The 18,363-nt window shown below is 40.2% G+C and overlaps 1 protein-coding gene and 1 long non-coding RNA gene across 2 annotated transcripts in view; both read left to right on the forward strand.

The window, feature by feature from the left end:
- The first annotated feature begins 2,626 nt into the window (after positions 1 to 2,626).
- The window catches only part of map1ab (microtubule-associated protein 1Ab), a 65,465-nt gene continuing 49,728 nt past the window's right edge, over positions 2,627 to 18,363 (forward strand). Inside the window, exons 1-2 of the mRNA XM_044125496.1 lie at positions 2,627 to 2,923; positions 6,862 to 6,963. Coding sequence (XP_043981431.1) covers positions 2,665 to 2,923; positions 6,862 to 6,963 — 361 coding nt within the window. The 5' untranslated portion in view covers positions 2,627 to 2,664. The remainder of the gene's footprint in view (positions 2,924 to 6,861; positions 6,964 to 18,363) is intronic.
- On the forward strand, positions 16,595 to 18,206 carry LOC122835977. The gene is made up of 3 exons (XR_006371380.1): positions 16,595 to 16,793; positions 17,828 to 17,976; positions 18,102 to 18,206. It is a non-coding gene; the product is annotated as an uncharacterized LOC122835977 (long non-coding RNA).

An 18,363-nucleotide genomic window follows, 5' to 3' on the forward strand; every position in this document is an offset into this window, starting at 1 on the left:
ATCTCAGTATCTCAGACATTTTCAGGTACTGAAACAAATTTTGACCAAAAAAAAGGTTTCTCTAAACTTAAGGAATTTTGGCAAGAAAAGACAAATTTCAGATGTCAAAATGTATTTTGACAAGAAAATGTCTTACTTTCTCAAAACCTAGAAATGTATTGGTTTTTTTTTTGTTTTTTTTTTTTTTACATAAATTTTCAAAGTTTTAGAAGTTTAAAACTTGCTTCAAAAATCTCAGAATATATATATATATATATTTTAGACAAAATGAAGTATTTCAGAAAAATAAATGTTCTTATGAATCTATTAGATCAACCTAAGAATTTGAGAGCTTTTCGTGGCGGAACTTTTGTCCCTTTTTTGTACAAAGGCCTTAATTGGCCACCAGAGGGCGCTGTATGCTGCGGTGAATCAGCGCTAACCACAGATGTGCTGTAGTGACAACCTTTCCAGCAAGTCAAAGTTCTTCTTAGGCCTCTGATGAGACATCATTGGTGCGTTAAACCAGGGAGAGAATTAAAACATGCCAGCCCTCAAGGACCCACTTCGGGCACCACTGATCCAAGAGCTCCTCTGGGGCAGAGCGTTCATACACACCGCTACCATTAGATGGCAGCACTGCTGTGCAATGCCGCTCCCACAGCGCAAAGTGCTGACTCACTGACAGAAAGAAAGGACTGAGGCAAAGGGAAAAACAATCCATACAAGGTATCTTCATACTGCTACAGCAGGATTTGACTGTTTATTTTTGCCTTTCCATGGAGCTCTGGCAAAAGCAGCCGAGCTGAACATCTAAGTTGATGAATCATACCTAATTTATAGACCATCTATTCCGCATATTAACAGTTTACATACACACATATATATTTATATATTAATCAAACATAAGTCCTCCACATTCCCTTGTCGCCCCTGTTCTGCTAGAAAAACTCTGACTGAATAGAGAAACTCCTGAGGATCAGGAGCAACTCTGTGTGGCGCTGGCAGTTTATTCAGGGAAGCCGAACTTTTCCAAGGTCAAATCAGCCAGGAGAGAAGCTGAAGAGGGCTCATTTCCTGAGAGCCAAGAAGCTATTTTAAGACCCATGCATCGTCTATTTCTTCCTTTGTCAGTGTGTCCCTCAGTGTGCGTGAAAAGACATAGAAAGTCAGGACAGAGTGTTTTCTTTCCCCCAACTTTCTCCTCCTCATTAAGCCCTGCGCATTCATCGCACAGCAGCGGCTACATTCATTCGTCGTCTGAATCCTAAATGAAGACTGAGGGCTTCTTTAAATGCCTGGCAGTCTGATCCTGGTTTAATAATAAATCCTACTTAAAGCAGTCGAAGCATTTCATCTAGAATGTCACAGTTTATTAAAAATGCTCCCACTGTGGGATTTCACTTTGTGCAGCATGTGTGTTGGTCCTTCCCTCTGCTCCCCTCCTCCATCTCCTGTTTAAAGGGACAGAGCAGCCCTCCACTGTGACTCCCCCTCTCAGCTCCTTCAAACTAGCCAGCAGCTATTAGCAAACACCTGGTGCACCTGCTGTGCTCACTATACCAGCTTCTCAGTGTAACGCTGGTAAAAATGTTGTCAAAGAGTTAATAGAGGAGCCATGCTGTGATGACTTTCTGAAGGTGGCGTTTCAGTGAGTTCACACCAAACGCGTTTCGAGCGACAGGAGCATCAGTGTCTACGTGGAGGCGCGTCGAGGGACTTTGCGGCGTGTTTCAAGCATCTAGTGTGGTGCAATTTGAACCCTTCGGGGCGCTTGATGCTTTGAACGCATCCAACATTCCACATAGACCTTTGGTGCGTTCGAATTGTGCCGCGTTAGACGTTTGAAACGTACCCTCCACATAGACATTGAATATAAACCAGATGCACCTGACGCTCAAAATGTGTTTGGTGTGAACGCATCAAAAGTGCACACCATCAAACTTGAAGCGTGAGACGCGTTTTTGACGTGCGTAACGCATTTGGTGTGAACGCACCATTTCGGAAAGAGATGGAGGCCCAATTTCAAGGCATTAAATTAGGAAGTAAAAAATTTATTTTTACATTTTTATAGAGTTGACAGTTACTTCATTATGCTATAAAATGGCACCATGTGCCTGGAAAACACATAATACTGCCCCTTTAAACTTGCGATTGTGGAATTTAAGAGAGGTCGTATTAGACACCATTGAACAAAGTTTTGAAATTGTTGAAAACCTTATCAGGACAAGCTAAGTGCAGTTTGTAACCTGATCTGAGAACAATCCCTCCACACATTCTCACTTTCAAGGCACTCTTTGCAGCATTTTAGCAAGTCAGACCTACAATTCACCTATAAGTGGATTGCTCCCAATTTTTACAAATTGTCATACCATCTCACATTTTCAAGTTTATGGCACAAAATTTGAACTTCTAGGTCCCAGTTCAAGAATCCTAACAACAAATATAAATAAATAAATAGTAAACGAGTATGAAAGTATAAAGTACATATATATTAAAAAACACATTATTTTAAAAACTTGTTTAGAAATAATGCTGATTTGTAATTTTCTGTGCCCGCCCCCCCGCTCCCTCACCTCTCTGCATCTGTCCACGCCGCCCTCCTCACCCCTCCTTCCAGCCCTTCCACGCGCCTCCCTTCTCACACACACACACACACACACACACGCATACACGACAGTTGTCATGGCGATGGAGTCGGCCCCGGCGTCGGCTCCAGGGGCTGTTGCCATGGAGATGCCCGCGCGAGGTGCGCTCCCGGTGGTGGAGGAGGACGAGGACTCGGGCGCTCCGGGGTCCGAGGAGAGGCTACAGCACCGCCGTAGAGGAGGCAGGCAGCGACGCGGGCTGCCGTTCAACCAGAGCGGCTACTACATGCTGATAGTGATCGGGCAGATCGGCACGGAGCAGCAGCTGGACGCCGCCAGAGCGCAGATAGAGCGGGGTGAGTACTGCTGGACCCGAACGGAGCTCTAAAGTCACTTTCTTTCTTTTTTCCCCCTTTTTTTTCGGCAGCTCGCATTCACTGCTGCGCTTTAAGGGATTAAAAGTCGAGAGGAAAGGTTTGGAGCTGGGAAACATCAGCGGGAGAGAAACGCTTTGACGCATTGAACAGGACGGCAGTTGCTGCAGCATTGCACCATGGGACTAAAACAATCATTTTCACCGAATGTGACGGTATCACTCAAGCTACGAGCTACAAAATAAGCTTGTTATTTCCTTGTAGGATTAGCTGTACTGCTGGTGACAAAGCGTGACTTGACCGCATTATTATTATTGGTAAAGATATGACCAAAATGTGTACTTCTTCCTCTAACCAGTGTCCACAGACAAGAAAAACAACACTCCTTCTAAGAGTGTGTAGTGTTCAGCATTTCCAAAGTTTGTAGAAAGTGGACAAAAGAGGGGTGATTTTGTATTTATTTATGTTGAGTACGTCACAATGAGGCACAAAAATGATCTGTGTTCTGTCCATTTCAGCTCTTTTTTGAGGCTAGGAAGAGCTGCTAGCTAGAATAACTCACTGAGTTATTCTAAGACCACAGCTCGAATTATTCAAACTGTGGTCTGTAACTTTTTTTTTCTTTACATATTTGTTGAAACTGTCACTATGTTGTTACAATATGGGATGAGACAGTCTTTGAAAAAAAATAAAATTAAATAAATAAAATTGAGCTCCTTCATCCTCTCCCAGTGCTAGAAACAACCAATCACAGTTAGGAGGCGGGTCTTAGCGTTGTCAGTCACCCTCAGTGTGGCTGCAGCTAGCAGATGCTGTTGTGAATGTCCACGCTAGTTAGCATGACCATGGTTTTTCTGTAATATTGTTTATCTGCCATTGTCGAGCAGCGAGTACACGAGCTTGATTGACAGAGTTAAGACCTTCCTCCTCCTGTCTCTGGTTTATGGACGGGAACGGTACATATCGGCTGACCTGGGGATAAACGTCAACAACGACATCTCGACGGCCATTTTCAATCCATTTTGAGACCGTAGCCGTTGGCGAGATCGATAAGTCCACGGTCAAACCTTGATGTCCAAAACCTTTTTATCAGTTGTGGCAGAAGAGTGTCAGCTGGACGGCAGCCGCCCGCAACGGACAAATATGAACATGGGCTCACTTTCCAGCCCATGTTCACAAATTCCTTTTCAAAAGTGAAAATACACACATTTGTAAATATAAAGTATTGTATACTTACTAAAATACAATAACATGTCATTCCTATAGTGAATTTAGTGAAGCTAAAACTGCCACTTGAGGAGTTTTGGAGAAAACATTTTTACAAACAACAGTGTTTTTATATTAAACACAAAATTTCTCAATGTTTTGTGCAGTTTTGGCTTAATTACTGCTCTGAATATGTCGATTTTTCCAGTAAAAAGTCAGTTTTTGGCTAATTGACGATTACGTCAATCGTTTCTGCCCTACTCTGGAGACTGCAGAATTTTTGAAATGCAATTTTTCCTCTTGTAATGTCGTCTCCACGGTTAAATTTGAATTGGGTGAAGCTAAAACGTTATTTTTTTTGAGAACGACTATTATTTCGATAATCGATTCATCGCGATTAAGTCGACTAATCGTTTTAGCCCTACTCTGGATATCCCACAATGTTTGAACTAGAATCTTCTTCTTGTAAAGTCGTCTTCACAGGGTTAAAGGAAGACAGGCCTCTCCGTCACAGACCTTTGTCAGCACTACTCCTCCTCACGCAGCCTGACACCTGCTATAAGTTAACTGCATGGATTTTTAAACGCCTGCATTTCCAGAAAAAACGCCTGTCAGCAATTTCCTGCAGAACCGTTGTCAAAGGCTGCTTGGTCCAGGTTAGGGTGTAAGATGGCGGCGGAACGCCACACCGACTCCCTCCATCCCCCCTGACCTCCACGTTGCTGTTTGGACCCCCGGGAGCTGACGGATCAGCTCGTGTGTGGCAGGCTCACACCCACTCAGCTTGTTAAAGCACGGATAGTTTCACCCCACCTGGTGTTGTCAGAATGACTCAATGTGTTTGTGTGTGTGAGCTGCTTTTACGTACACACTGCATACGTAATAGTCTGCACATATTTAGTTTGATTTCCGGGGATCCTCAAGCCTCCTGAAGCTAAGGTTTTCTGTACAACATTGGCTTTTCCTCTTGTCAGTTGCATGATTTAAACACAATCTCAAGGCTGTTTTGAACAGAAAACTTGGCTTCTGGACAGAAAATTGTGTCTGGATCGAATCGTGACGCTAAAAATTGGAAAAGATTTGCATCTCCAGTCAGAGGCCTGTTCAGATTCGTTGCATGACTGACTGCTATTGAAGTAAAGTCATTTTGAATTCGTGCCGCACTCTGGAGTAACCCGAATTTTCAATACCATCCTAAGCGGCTGCTGCAATAACACTCATTGAAAACCAGAAAGCACAATAAACAATAAACGATGTTTCCATTTTCTACTAAACCCTACAAGCCTTAGAAGTATTCCTCCTGATTTTGACCAGATCAGATCAGAAAATGTGAATTTCCTCCATTTTGCACGCAGAGCGTCTCCACGGATCAGCTCTGGATGTAGAAGGAGTTCGGCGGCTTTAAAGTTAGGAAGATGAAAGCATACATGGCGACATGAAACTGACTTTTCACACCTCGTTCAACTTTGGCTGCTGGCGTTTTAAAACACACTGCTACCCACAGACGAAAGATTTTACATACTTATTTATTTATTTTTACATCAAAGTGCAACGTTTCTATCCTGAAATAGGTCATATTTACATGTTTTCTTTTTTGCCGTTGTTGGGGATCTGGATGAAATGCGTCCGTCTCGGTGAACTTCTGAAGAACGCGTCGTCGTGGATTGATTAGAAACAGAGCAGTCTGATTGGTGGCTGTGTGTTGCTGAGCCGCGTCTGATTTCTCATGTCGTTGCTGCTGATAGGCTGATATTTGTAATCAAATATGTACTCTTAGTAGGCGGAAAACACCCCGAAAAAATACAATTACGAGAATAAAGTCATAATATTGTAAGGAGAAAAATCGTACAAGAATAAAGATAAAATAACACGAGAATAAAGTCGTATGACAATAAAGTTGAACTGATACGGAAATAAAGTGGTGGTATCATGAGAAGAAAGGTGTAAAGTTACAAGAGTGAAGTTGAAATATTACAAGAGTAAAGTCAGAATATTATGAGAATAAAGTGAAAATAATAGAAGAATAAAACTGAAATAAGAGAATAAAGTTGCAGTGACTGTGAGAATGAAGTCGTTCAATACTGCAGTGTTCGGGCTATGCTAACAAAAATAAATAAAATTACGATAAAGTAGTAGAATTATGAGAATAAAGTAATAAAATTCTAAGAATAAAGTCATGATAAGATGTGAATAAAGTTGTTCTATGCTGCAGAGTATTAAGGCCATACTAAGAAACAAAAAATACAATAATAAAGTCATACTATTACGAGAAAGAAGTCGTACCAGAATGAATTTGAAATAATACAAGAATAAACACACAAGAATTAACTCGCAATATCGTGACTTTATTCTTGGGATTTATTTTGAATTTTTGTTGTTTTCTTAGCATGGCGTCACAGGGTGAGAAATGTAATTTGCTCAGGCCTTTAATTACTGTAGGAAACTATTAACATTAAAATTCGTAGCGTTAAAGTCTGTTGAAGGCAGAAAGCAGGAGGAAGGGGAAATATGTGAAACAACCAACCAACCAAAGACGGCTTCTTTGATAGGTTTCGTTCAGGCTAATTTTTTAAAAATCCCAGAGATGTTTTTATTATTATTATTATTATTATTATTATTATTATTATTATTATTATTATTATTATTATTCTCACATCTGCCCTTCAGTGTACTTCGTTTGACCTTAAAAGCTCTTTTCTTCTCCTTCCCTGCAGGAATTCGATCCTGGGACGTCAATCTGAAGTGCTGCGACCTTGACCAGCAGCTGCAGCTGTTTATAACTCGCCACTCGGCCCATTTTTCCTCCAAGGTCAGAGGTCAGTTGGATGTGCTCCCCCCTGTAAGCTGGGGAACTGGTGATGACTTGCTGGAAACCACTTAGTGCTGCCCTTTCTGGTGGCTTCAGAAAGCAGCAAGAAATGAAATCAGACAACTTTAATAATGGCATTCGGCAAGAAGACTAGGTACTCAGCAAAAGTTGTTTTGCCTTTTGAACTTTTCCACATGTTTCCGTGGCAACCACATATGTCAATGTGTTTTGTGGGGATTTTATGCGGGAAACCACAGGCGCGAAAATTACGTTTGGTTTTCATGGTCTGTACTGAAGTTTTACAAGTAAAAATGGAAATAGAAAATTGTGTTATTTGTGACTGAAGTTGAATATATATTTTTGACCTCCTGACCCCATTAGGGACAAGGGTGTTAGAAAATGGATGAATGAATGGATGTCTGTGTTTAAGAAAAAAAAGAGTATGGGTCGTGTTGTGGTGCCCCACGTTTGGAGCCCTTGGTCCTGTGGGTTTTGGGAAGACTTTTAAAGTTGGTGATATTTTAATAATATAATTTCTATCTAAACAGGAAACAATATTGATCACTAAGAGATTATAAGTACTTAGTTGATTGTCTGTAATATGTCAAATGTTGCTTTGCGTTTATGTTAAGTACATATCTAAAACGACTTAAAAGAAATTTGACCTCTGTCTCTTTAAGAACCTCCCACCCATACCGACACTCCCCTTTTAGCACGTCGTCATGGCAACGCTTCTTTTCGCCCCTGGATGCCATTTATGCTGGTCTACCAGCAAACGTTTGAATACTTACTAAACTAAAATTAAATTACATAAAGTGGGCTGAATGTAAACACATTCTCCACTTTTCAGATTTTACTTTTAAGTAATTTTTTTTTCTTCATACTTGTGCACTACCTTGTATTAAATCCCAATAAAATGCATTAGCAAAGTGGGGATGAAAAAACAGTTCAAATGGCATTAAAACCTTTGGTTGACCTGTGCAAATGGGTATTATGTGCCAATTTCTGATTGGTGACTGATTGCCAGTTGTTGGACTGTAGGAATGTCGATCTTTTTTTTCACCTCACATTATTTCTGGGTGAGAAATTTACGCGGCAGGAAATTATCAGCTGAAGCGCTGGCTGTAATTAGACTTCATTATCTTTAAACCTGGAGGCAGCGATAGAGAAAGGGATATAAGAGTGTCTTCACCTGGGTTTCTAGATTTATTAGCACCATATGAGGTAAATGAAAAGGTGACGGCGCACCTGCCTGGCCAACATATCCGAGCAGGAAAGGTTTTAGTGAACTAGTTCAGCCTTCTATCTTCGTTTCCATTCACCATGTATTTGCACACATTGGAATTACGAAAATGAAAATAAATAAAGCTCACTTTTCGCTAAAAATAATTTTGCGCTAGGATGAGGTGGTTTGTCGTCTGTATCGACATTAGCGTATTTCGGAAAGAAAGCTGCGATTTCCCACCAGCATCCAGATGTTACTCCTGGTGGAAACGACAAAGAAAACAGGAAGGGGTAGGAGGGTGATGGCGCGTCATGTTTTGTTTACGACTTATCATTACTTATCATAAATAGTGTTATTTTCCACATTAGCGGAATATTGACATAAATTGTGCACATTTGTAATGGAGATGCGGCTACTTTCTTGTAACCCCCCCCCACAATTATTAGTAGAAAAAGTCAACAAATATGATGAAAAATGAAAGGAAATATCACATTTTGATCCATTTCCACCATATTTGATAGTATTCTGACTGTGTTCATGTGTCATATCAAGTAGACAGCAGAAGGAGCGCTGCAGTGTCTCTGGGTGTGTTCTCTGTGTCTACAGGACAGAATAAGCTCAGAGAGCACTATGAAAATACTAAAAATGCTGAATCATCTGTCAGATAAGGGGTTCATGGGATCTTTCACACACACACACACACACACATACATGCACACGCACACACACACACTCAGAGGTTTGACAACAGACTCAGGACTGGCTGTTATTTCACCCCTTTAACAATCGCTTTAGAAGGTAATTATTTCGGACAGTTGTGGCGTTTCATTCGTGTCGCAGGGTATCCATCTGAGGGGGATTACAACGTCAGAAAAACTGGCACCGGGGGCCCCAAAATTTCTCTGCAGGGATATTAAAATCCAGCCACCGTGGGCCTCCTCCTGACAGACGTGGTGAGGAGTCCAGAAGAATGTCGCTATGGCAACACGAATGGTGATTCGCCGCACCCAGGATTTATTTCCTAAAAGGTTTTAATCATCTTCAGGCAAAAAAAAAAAAAAAAGTGTTTTTGTTTTTGAAAGAGCTCTTGTCCTGAGTAGACGACATGAGTTTAACACTTTTAAATCTGTAAGCAACAAACACAACAGTAAGACTGTACTGTGTGAAAACTATACAAGACACAGTAATTCATTGTTAATGTTTATATATAGTCCAGTGAATTTTTGGGTGACTTTTATTGAACTAATTGGATTCAACTGCTTTTTTTTTTTTTTTTTTACATAATTATACTAACCACTTCATTTAAGTAAATAGAGATCCTAAAAATGGACAAATTTAATTTGAAGTAATGTGAAGGGGTATGCATCTATCCCACAATGCATTGTGCTATCGCCAGCAACTTTTTTATTTATCACATAAAGTAGTTTTAAGGTGAAAATGTGGACTCCACAGCTTCATCAGATTTATTAAGTTAACATAAGTTCCATCGTGATTTTATCAGTCATTGGCTGTATTTGTTTCTGCTGCTTTGCAGTAGAAACAGTAGAAATGTGCTAGAAATTACCAAACTGTTTTTAAACTGTTTGGTAATTAATTAGCTTTAGTTTTGTGTAACCAGGTTGTTGTTTGTTGCTGATTTCTGCCCAGGTTCCTCCTGAAAACAAGATCTGGATCTCAGTGAGTCTTTTTTTTTTGTACCTGGTTACATACAGGAATAATAATAAAAAACAGAAGTTAAAAAAAACTAATTTGGTTTGACAGTAGAGTTATGTGTACTAGTAGAACCAGTTCAACATGATCGAGTTAGTGGAGTTGTGTAAACTTAAGAAGTACAGCTTGCACATGCTCACATTCTGAAGATTTGAAAACTTGATTTTTAATTTATTTTTTTTAATCAGGTAACGGGTTTGCAAAAGTTTTTTTCCACCTAAATCCACTTACTGCATTTTTTTTCCCCTCCAGGGGGTCTTTTTATGGCTCTAGTGTCCCTTATATGACAGGCTGACAGGAAAGGGGGAAGACATGCGACAAATTTAGTTAGTTTATTTTTGTATTTGTAATTAAAGATAGCTTTTCGTGACCCACAAGCCTTTTGGCCCTCATTGCAAAAACTTTGGACACTATAAAACCAAACATCAGTTCATATTTCAACAGTGTGGCCGGCATGTATTGACATTAAAAGGTTGCGCATGTAATCTTAAACCAGAAACTCGACCGGCACACTCTTATTATTTATTCCTCTAACTTCTTTAGCGTCTCCGTGGTGAGTCCTCATGGAGTTATTACTGCAAAGCAGCAGAAACAAATACAGCCAAAGAAGTGCGCTGGCAGAGTTGATCGATCTCGGGTTTGAAACTCCTCCCGGAGTTTTCCGCTGTGATCACTTCTCTTTTAATGGCCACATTCAGTCAGAGTGACGACGCTGCTGATCGGTGGCGCGAGCCACACAGTGAGAATTGCCCTCCCCCTAGTGTAGAAACCGTGTAATGCAGAAATGACTTCATATTTTCTTGGCTCTCTTTAGGCTCAAAAACAGCGCTCAGGCCGCCCACACAGGAGCGCGTGAGACGGGCCGTGGATTAGTGTCAGCGATTTACTCTGGTTAACACGCCCACACTAATCTCACAGGTGTGTGGGTTTGGATTTAGCTCAGATACCGTTTTTAAGACAGAACTACTGTACTTCTGTGTGTTAGTGTGTTGCCTGAAAACAGGTGAATGAAAGAGAAGTAAAATGTGCTCATGTTTCCGAGTTTGCTCCTGATTTTACTGGTTCGTTTGTTCAGAGACCTGTTTTCTATGCGCATATTAATATATCTGTATTGTTCACCAGCTGCTAATCCTTTGAAAAGGCCTTGCAGGGCAGATCCACATCACTTCCTGTCAGAGCGAGCGCAAAATCTAAATATGATCGGCTTGAATAAAAACTGCTGTTAAAGCTGCAGTATGTAAGTTACCAAAATATGTTTCAGCCATGTTTGTTAGAAGTGTCACCGTGTTGTGACAGTATAATATAAGACAGATAACCTAAAAAAAAAAGGAAGATCCCCATCACCATTTTTTAGAGCTTCTATTACTGTCGGAAGAAATGACAGTAATGTGATTGGTCAAATTCAACCAATCAGAGCCAGGGGGAGGGTGTTAGTGCTGTCAGTAATGCTCGTCTATGCTAACTAGCGTTAGGCTTTGTTGTGGTGAAGCAGCTGCAGCGTAGCAGACAGGACAGCAGAGTGTGTGAGCAGCACATACACAAGGTTGATTGACAGCGCTAAGGCCGCTTTTACCTCCTGGTTCTCTGATTGTCTCTTTCTAGATAGCACTGGGATTTTTCCACAGATTACCGTCACGGCATGGTGACAATTTCAACAAACACCTAAAACAACATACAAATATTTTTTTTTATGAACGTTACATACTGCAGCTTTAATATTTCACCACATGCTGTTATGTTAGTATTTCAGTGCAGCGATTCCTTAGAGTTGTTCCTGAGCAGATTGGTGAATATTCCTGTTGGTTTGTGGTAAGAAGGGAGCTCTGAGCGTCCCAAAGGTCCCACAGCCTTTGAAGTGAAGTAGCATCACGTCCTTCCCTGCCGGGGCGAGGCGAGGGCGGGAGGAGGGAGAGAATATGTGGGAATAAACTCAGAGCAATCGTTACGTTTGGAGCCTACGTGCACACACAGGTTAATCTCAGTGAGATGGCTTAGTCATGAAAGACCATATGATCCGATCTCTAATAAGAGGTGTCCAGAGCGATGGCGGTTTTGTAAAAACTGAGCATTCCTGACAGACTGCCATGTTACATAAGTACAATCTTTCTAGAAGGCATATCAGTATGATGATAAATCGTCCCAGAAACGATTGCGATAAGCGATAATATTGGTGTTTCGAGATTATTCTGAAGTAATGCGATGACGATGGGGTGATAATGCAATTATGAACCGGAACACTAAACATTTTACATTTTAAATGTCCAAAGTTTAACACAACCGAGCACAATCAATCAAAACAGGAAATAAAAACCACACACAACTGAAACCATAATAAAATGGATTGTGAAGTTTCTGCAACAAAATTGTCTTTCAAAAAATATGAATCATGTTTTGTATATAGGGTCCAGTTTATTGGTTTGTTGACTATTGAGACAGGCTTTCTTTTTAGTAGTTATAGTCATATTCAGAAGTAGTTTTAAAAATAATTTGTGCCCCTTTGAGTCTTTTTGCATTTTGTCTCTTCACAGCGATGAGCTCCGATGGATTTTGTTGGTATTTATGTTAAAGTGAATAAATATAAAATGGTGGGAAAACGATATCCTTCTTTTTTAACAAGTTTTTGCTTTTTTCACAATTTGAGCAAAACAGCTCAAGCTTCGTTGGATCAATAATGATAATGACAGATTCTATTTTTATCATAACAAAATGTGGAGCTTCCAGAGAAGCACGAAAAGCTTCTCTGAACACCAACCTTAAGGTCTTGCCACGGATTCTCAGTTGTGTGTAGGTCTGGACTTTGACTGGGCCATTCTAACGCATGAATCTGGACCGTTTCGTCGCAGCTCGTGCCACAAAGCAAGTAAAGTTTATTTGTACGCGAGACAATTTCCACGTTTTTCCTGTCAAACATTTTACAAGTATTCCATAAAAGAAATAAACTATAAAATAACTTATGTTAAATCCAAACGTGACGTTAAGTGTTACTCTGCCGTGAAGGTCAGATTTATTGACCATTTCACTTTCCAGCCTTTCAGCTTAGACTGTCCGCCATTAAAACATGTTCAGGCAGACGAGTAGATGACTTCTGATTGGTTCCACAGGATTTTAGTTTTTTTGTGGGGGTAGCAGTGTAAAAGGGGCTTAATTAGGAAGTAGGCCATACTCTTCAACTGTTTATTTGGGGAAACAAAATGGAAACCATGTTTTGTTTCCCCTTGGCTTCACATAAATATTCAGCTAAGATACATTGCAGCCAACTGGAAGCAGTCGTGTTTTTAAGGAGCTCCGGGTTGATCTACGCCGCCTGCGTTCGTTTAGTAAACAAACCTTTTCAATTCCTCCGATTGATTTTTGGCCGTCAGCGACGCTTAAAGGAACCTAGCAGATCGTTGTGGCTTCACAGATTTATGGCGATTATGTGAGCGCTGCTTTTTAGCCGAATAAACAAATAATTCATCGCTTCAAAGATAAACATTGGTTACCCGCAGCCCGACCTCAGTGGCGTTTATGAACAGGAACGTGGCGGAGTGTTGTTTCCATGGCGCCCGCTGACGGAGAGAGAGAGAGAGTGAGGCCCCATGGGGGTTTGTTTAAAGATTCACAATCACTGGTGGACCCAATTTGCTCCCCGTGTCAAGGGGATGTAGTGGTTATGGCTGTTGCCGTGGCGACCCTGGAGTGGGACGAGTCCCAGGAGGCCCTAGTGATGTGAGAGATGAAAGGTTAAAGAGGCCTAAATTAGATTTAATCAAGGTGAAGTTAAAGTTGTTGTTGGAGGATGGGCAGCGTTCATGGTATATAACTGGAGAGATGATTGAAATCGGATCATTTATATCAATATCCTCCATTTTTTATAATTCAAAAATGACTTTTCCATCCAATCAGAGACTTCTCACAGGATTTATGAATCAAACCAGCTTGGGGGGGCTTTCTCCTGCTGCGGAGGATGAGATGGCCGCCACTGGTACGACAGCAGGCGGACATGTTTATAATGTTGTCATGATTAGTAGGAAGAGGCTGTCAGCCTGTGAAAGGCTCCTCTTACGGTATCTACATAATATTCTGATACCTTTTCACTAGTTTGTGTGTCTTGTTTTCATCTCAATTATGCTTAAAGATTTGTGGCTTTAGGTAAATAACGCTCCAGTATGCAGGGCCGGATTTACAAGGATGTGGGACCCCGAGTTACCGGCAGTTCGTTGTTTGTTTGTTTTATTTGCAATGTTTTATTGCGTGTTTTCAGCTTTGGTAATTTTTTTTAAAATTAAATATTAATTTGTACAAATATGTTAGAAAAAACCCAAACTTTCATAGAACTCTCAGACTACGTCACATTTGACACAACTGCAGTTTCAGCAGATTTGTTGGCGTATAAAAACGCTGATCAAGAGATTTTCTCTGAACTTTCTTACAGCACAGGCCAACGATAATTTAGAGATTAAAGTAGAAAATAATCAATAAAAAGTGTATTCTTTCAACGAACAACATATTCGAAACAAGATATTCACATACACCAAAGACACAGACACTTTTTTTTTCTCACCATGTGAAGTTAAATCCGACCAAACTTCTTGTTTCAGCTTAACTAGAGTTACTGACAGGACTTCTATCTGCGTAGGATAATAATAACAATAGTTTTGGAAATTACTTGGTGCATGTTAATGTCTGGTTTTGACTGAAATTAGAATTTGCACCTTTCTCTTGATGAAGCTTTCTCCTTGGCTATTCTAGAAATCCAACCGCTTGTTTTTAAGGCGCTCCTCTCCCAAACATCAACATAAAATCAGGTGTCGGTACGTCAGCAGGGTTCTGGGCACACCCTCTTCTTTTTCCACAAGCGCTCAGTCAGCGGTGCCGTGATTTATCTCCTCCTCCACTGCAGCCAGAGCAGCCTCATCTAGTATTCATGCAGCTGCAATTTCTGCTCTAAATGCATCGTTTTACATAAAAAAATGGTGGGGGTTGGGGGGGAACCCTTTCCTCAAAGGGCAGAAATACGTCAATGAGGAAGATGAAATACAGTACATGTGAAAAGTATTCAGCCCCGTACATGTTTTACTCTGTCGATTTTGCAAAGCAATCCCTATAGCCTAAATTGAAAACGAAACTCTATAAACTAATGACAATTAATTAAAAAAAATATTTCCCATGAAATAAGGGATTTTTATCAAAGAAGACTCTTTAAAAGCACTGTATTTTTACATCATCACAGAAATATTAGCAAATCAGGAAAGGTGCAGGAGATGGATTTCCAGATTCCTCTGAGCCGTCTTTTGTTTCCAGTTTTTAAAGAGAGCGTCTACTTTAGAAACGCTCATCCCAAAGCTTTAGCTCCACATCTTCAGCCAAGCTCTTAAGATACTTAACTTTAAAATTTGTGTCAGATATCTTACCGACTTCATATCTAATCAAACTGCCTTCTTGCTCATTCAAACTCTTATACGTACTGGTTCTGACTCAACCTCAGCTTTATCATTTCAAAAGACGATTTAAAAGTTCGTCCACTGGTGATTCTCTCACACGGATCTCAAAATTAACAAGCGGAGAAAACAATGTTTGGATTATACGAACATTTCCAAGTGAATGGTGGATTTTTGAGAGCGATTTTATTTCCACGTCACCTCGGTTGAAGTGTTCATTCCCTGCTGTAACGTTCACTTTGCCTGTAGTTTGATCTCCATCTATTGCCAGGCTTGTGCAACTTATTGGACATGTTGACAAATTCTGCAGCAGAGATACTGGGTGCAGAATTGATAAAAGTAATTTAATAAAAAAGAACAAACATATACAACTGCTACTCCTATGTCACAAACAATGGTCCAATGATAACACATGCTGCTATATGCAGACCCTCTGTCTGCGCCAATGAAGAACTGTGTTAGTATATGCTGCAACTCTAAGACAGTTTTCACTCTGTGTATTAATGCATATTAAGGTGTATTTTGTTTTTGAACTATTAAAATAGGTATCCATACACGTTTTTAGAGGGGAGTTTTGAGTATTTTAGCTATTTGCGGCTAACTGTGGTTTGTAAATACTGGGGCTCCACTCAACTACTTGTTAATGCAAAAAATGTTTTTTTAATGTTTATTGTCTGATTGGACTCTGATTAGTATTTCTGTGTCTGTTACATGTAATATAAATAGGATGTGTGAATATATGAGTTGTGTTGAACATAATTTACCAGCTCTATGCTTCATGCACTATGAAAACACAAAGTGCATGTGTTTCAGTCTTTTAACTTTTAAGTTTGTTTGGAAATAAGACAAAACTAACCTAAAAGTAGCTTTTCAGCAAGATATAGGCGCTTGTTTTAAGTAAATAATTTCTTAATATTGATGAAAAAGTACTGTTACCATTGGCAGACTATTTCACTTATAATATGGGAAAAATGTCTTGTTATAAGTAAAACAGTCTGCTAATGGAACCAGTACAAGCACAAAGCCACTTGTTAAATATTATACTGTAAAACACTGTAACCTACACACACACATAAAGTCTCAATTAAGTCACCTACTGATGGACAAACCTCGAAATTTGAGAACCGCCAGTTGCTGCAGGTCCACCAACATTTATCTATCTCACTTTAATGACACCATTGTTCTTTTTTATTCTCACTGCGAATCACCTTCTGCTGCTGAAATATTACTTCCTGTGACAAATGGTGTCTCCGTCTTCCATATTGGAAGCAGGGAAGGAGGGATCTTCATCACCGAACGGCTCATCTGGACCGCTTAGAGCAAAGTGATTGAGCACAGGCCGGCACAGACGTTATGACTGGGAACGTTAAAGGGCTTTCGTCCAATGGCAGACTACAGCCCTGGATCTTCATTACTGCTAAATTCCTCCTGAAACCCCTGAAGTCGTCCTGTCAGACAAAACATCAGCTAATTCACTGTTAGGTAGCCTATATATTTTGTACTATAACGTCTTCCATTTTCGGTTACTTGAAAAGAAATTGGAATGCCAACAGAATCGATCAATGCTTTCAATGCTTCATTGACAATTAAAACACTGAGACTGCTGTGATAATCATACAAAGTAACAGGAAAAAATCCTTAGTTAACTAATAATACTGAACAAATAAGGCAGTTCATTAATCCAGGCTTTACAAAAAAAACCCACAAATTTTCACTTTGTTTTGTACATTCGGATCTGGTCTGAGTATTTGTTTTCTAGGCAGGGTTTTTTAAGCACTCTCACACTTAAAGATGCACTTTGACAAACTTTAAAAGAGAAAGAGAGAAAATAAGAGATTATTTGAAAAGGGATGAAAAACAGAACATCTTCAAGTACAAAAATATAAGAACAAAAGTACATTTTGTCCTGGGCAAATATTTGGACTGCCTTGGTCTCCTGGCATGCCTGTGGGGCCCAAAGGAAGTCTTGTGTAGAGGAGGAATTGCTTCAGGTCCCATGATGAGATCTTAAGCTTTCTAGAGACGTCTTTGGGGGTTTTGTGTTCTTATCTCAGGGTGAGATAAGAACACGAAGACCTGGGCATGGCAGAAGTTGTTTTGAATGTCCTTCACTGTAGACTATTTCCATGACAACTGAATAGTAATTTCTTTTTGTTTTTCAGACGACAAATGTTCTTGAAATAAATACAACTAATGCATCCAAAAATCAATTTCTCTGATTGCCAGAGTTCCCAATACCATCCATATTAAAGAAATCAATCAGGCACCGACCTATTAGCACTATTAGGCGTCACGATTGACCATCTGTTGTCTTAGAAATCCACATTGATCTGGTCTGTAAGATAAACAGTGCAAAGGATATGTTTCTCTGAACACTACTTCTCGCTTTGTGCTAAATCATTTGATTTGACTGTGGTTTATCATCCACCCAACACATCTACAACCCCAGACACCTCTCTCATAACCACACTGCTTTTGTGTTGACATTCTGTGTTTATGTTCACACACTCCACCAGTGAGAAGCTTTTGGTTTCCATTTCCCCGGCTGTTAGTGGAACATGTGAGGAAATGCTGCTTCTTCTGCCTCCTTGCACATCGTCTTGTCCTGTGCTCTCTAGCAAACGTTCCCTCTGCGCCCCGCGGCATTGAGCGGGGCAAGGAGCTTGTGAGTGCTGTTGCTTTCCCTCGGTTAGCGGAACATAAAAATTTCATGTTCGATTCAGGAGAGGGTTTCGTTGTGGGCGATTATAACTGACTTGTTCTTTCAAAATCATTTCCACTTGATTGCAGACTTTGAGGCTTGATACCAACTGAATGGACCTCATGAATACCGCTGCTTTCCACGGTCATGGTGAAATCTGGTCTGAAGAGAAATGCATGGTCATTTCACACCTTTGCTATTCTGCAGGTCTGTTTGTTTTATGATTAAAATGCTCTGTCGTCTACTTATGGTCTTTGATAAACTTTGCTACAATGTAAAGTAGTCAGTGTGCAACTTGTACAAGGGCATAAATTTGTTGTCCCCTCAAAGTAACTCCACTTGCAGCCATGA

The sequence above is a fragment of the Gambusia affinis genome, linkage group LG08 (assembly GCF_019740435.1).
Source record: "Gambusia affinis linkage group LG08, SWU_Gaff_1.0, whole genome shotgun sequence".
Taxonomy (NCBI): Eukaryota; Metazoa; Chordata; class Actinopteri; order Cyprinodontiformes; family Poeciliidae; genus Gambusia; species Gambusia affinis.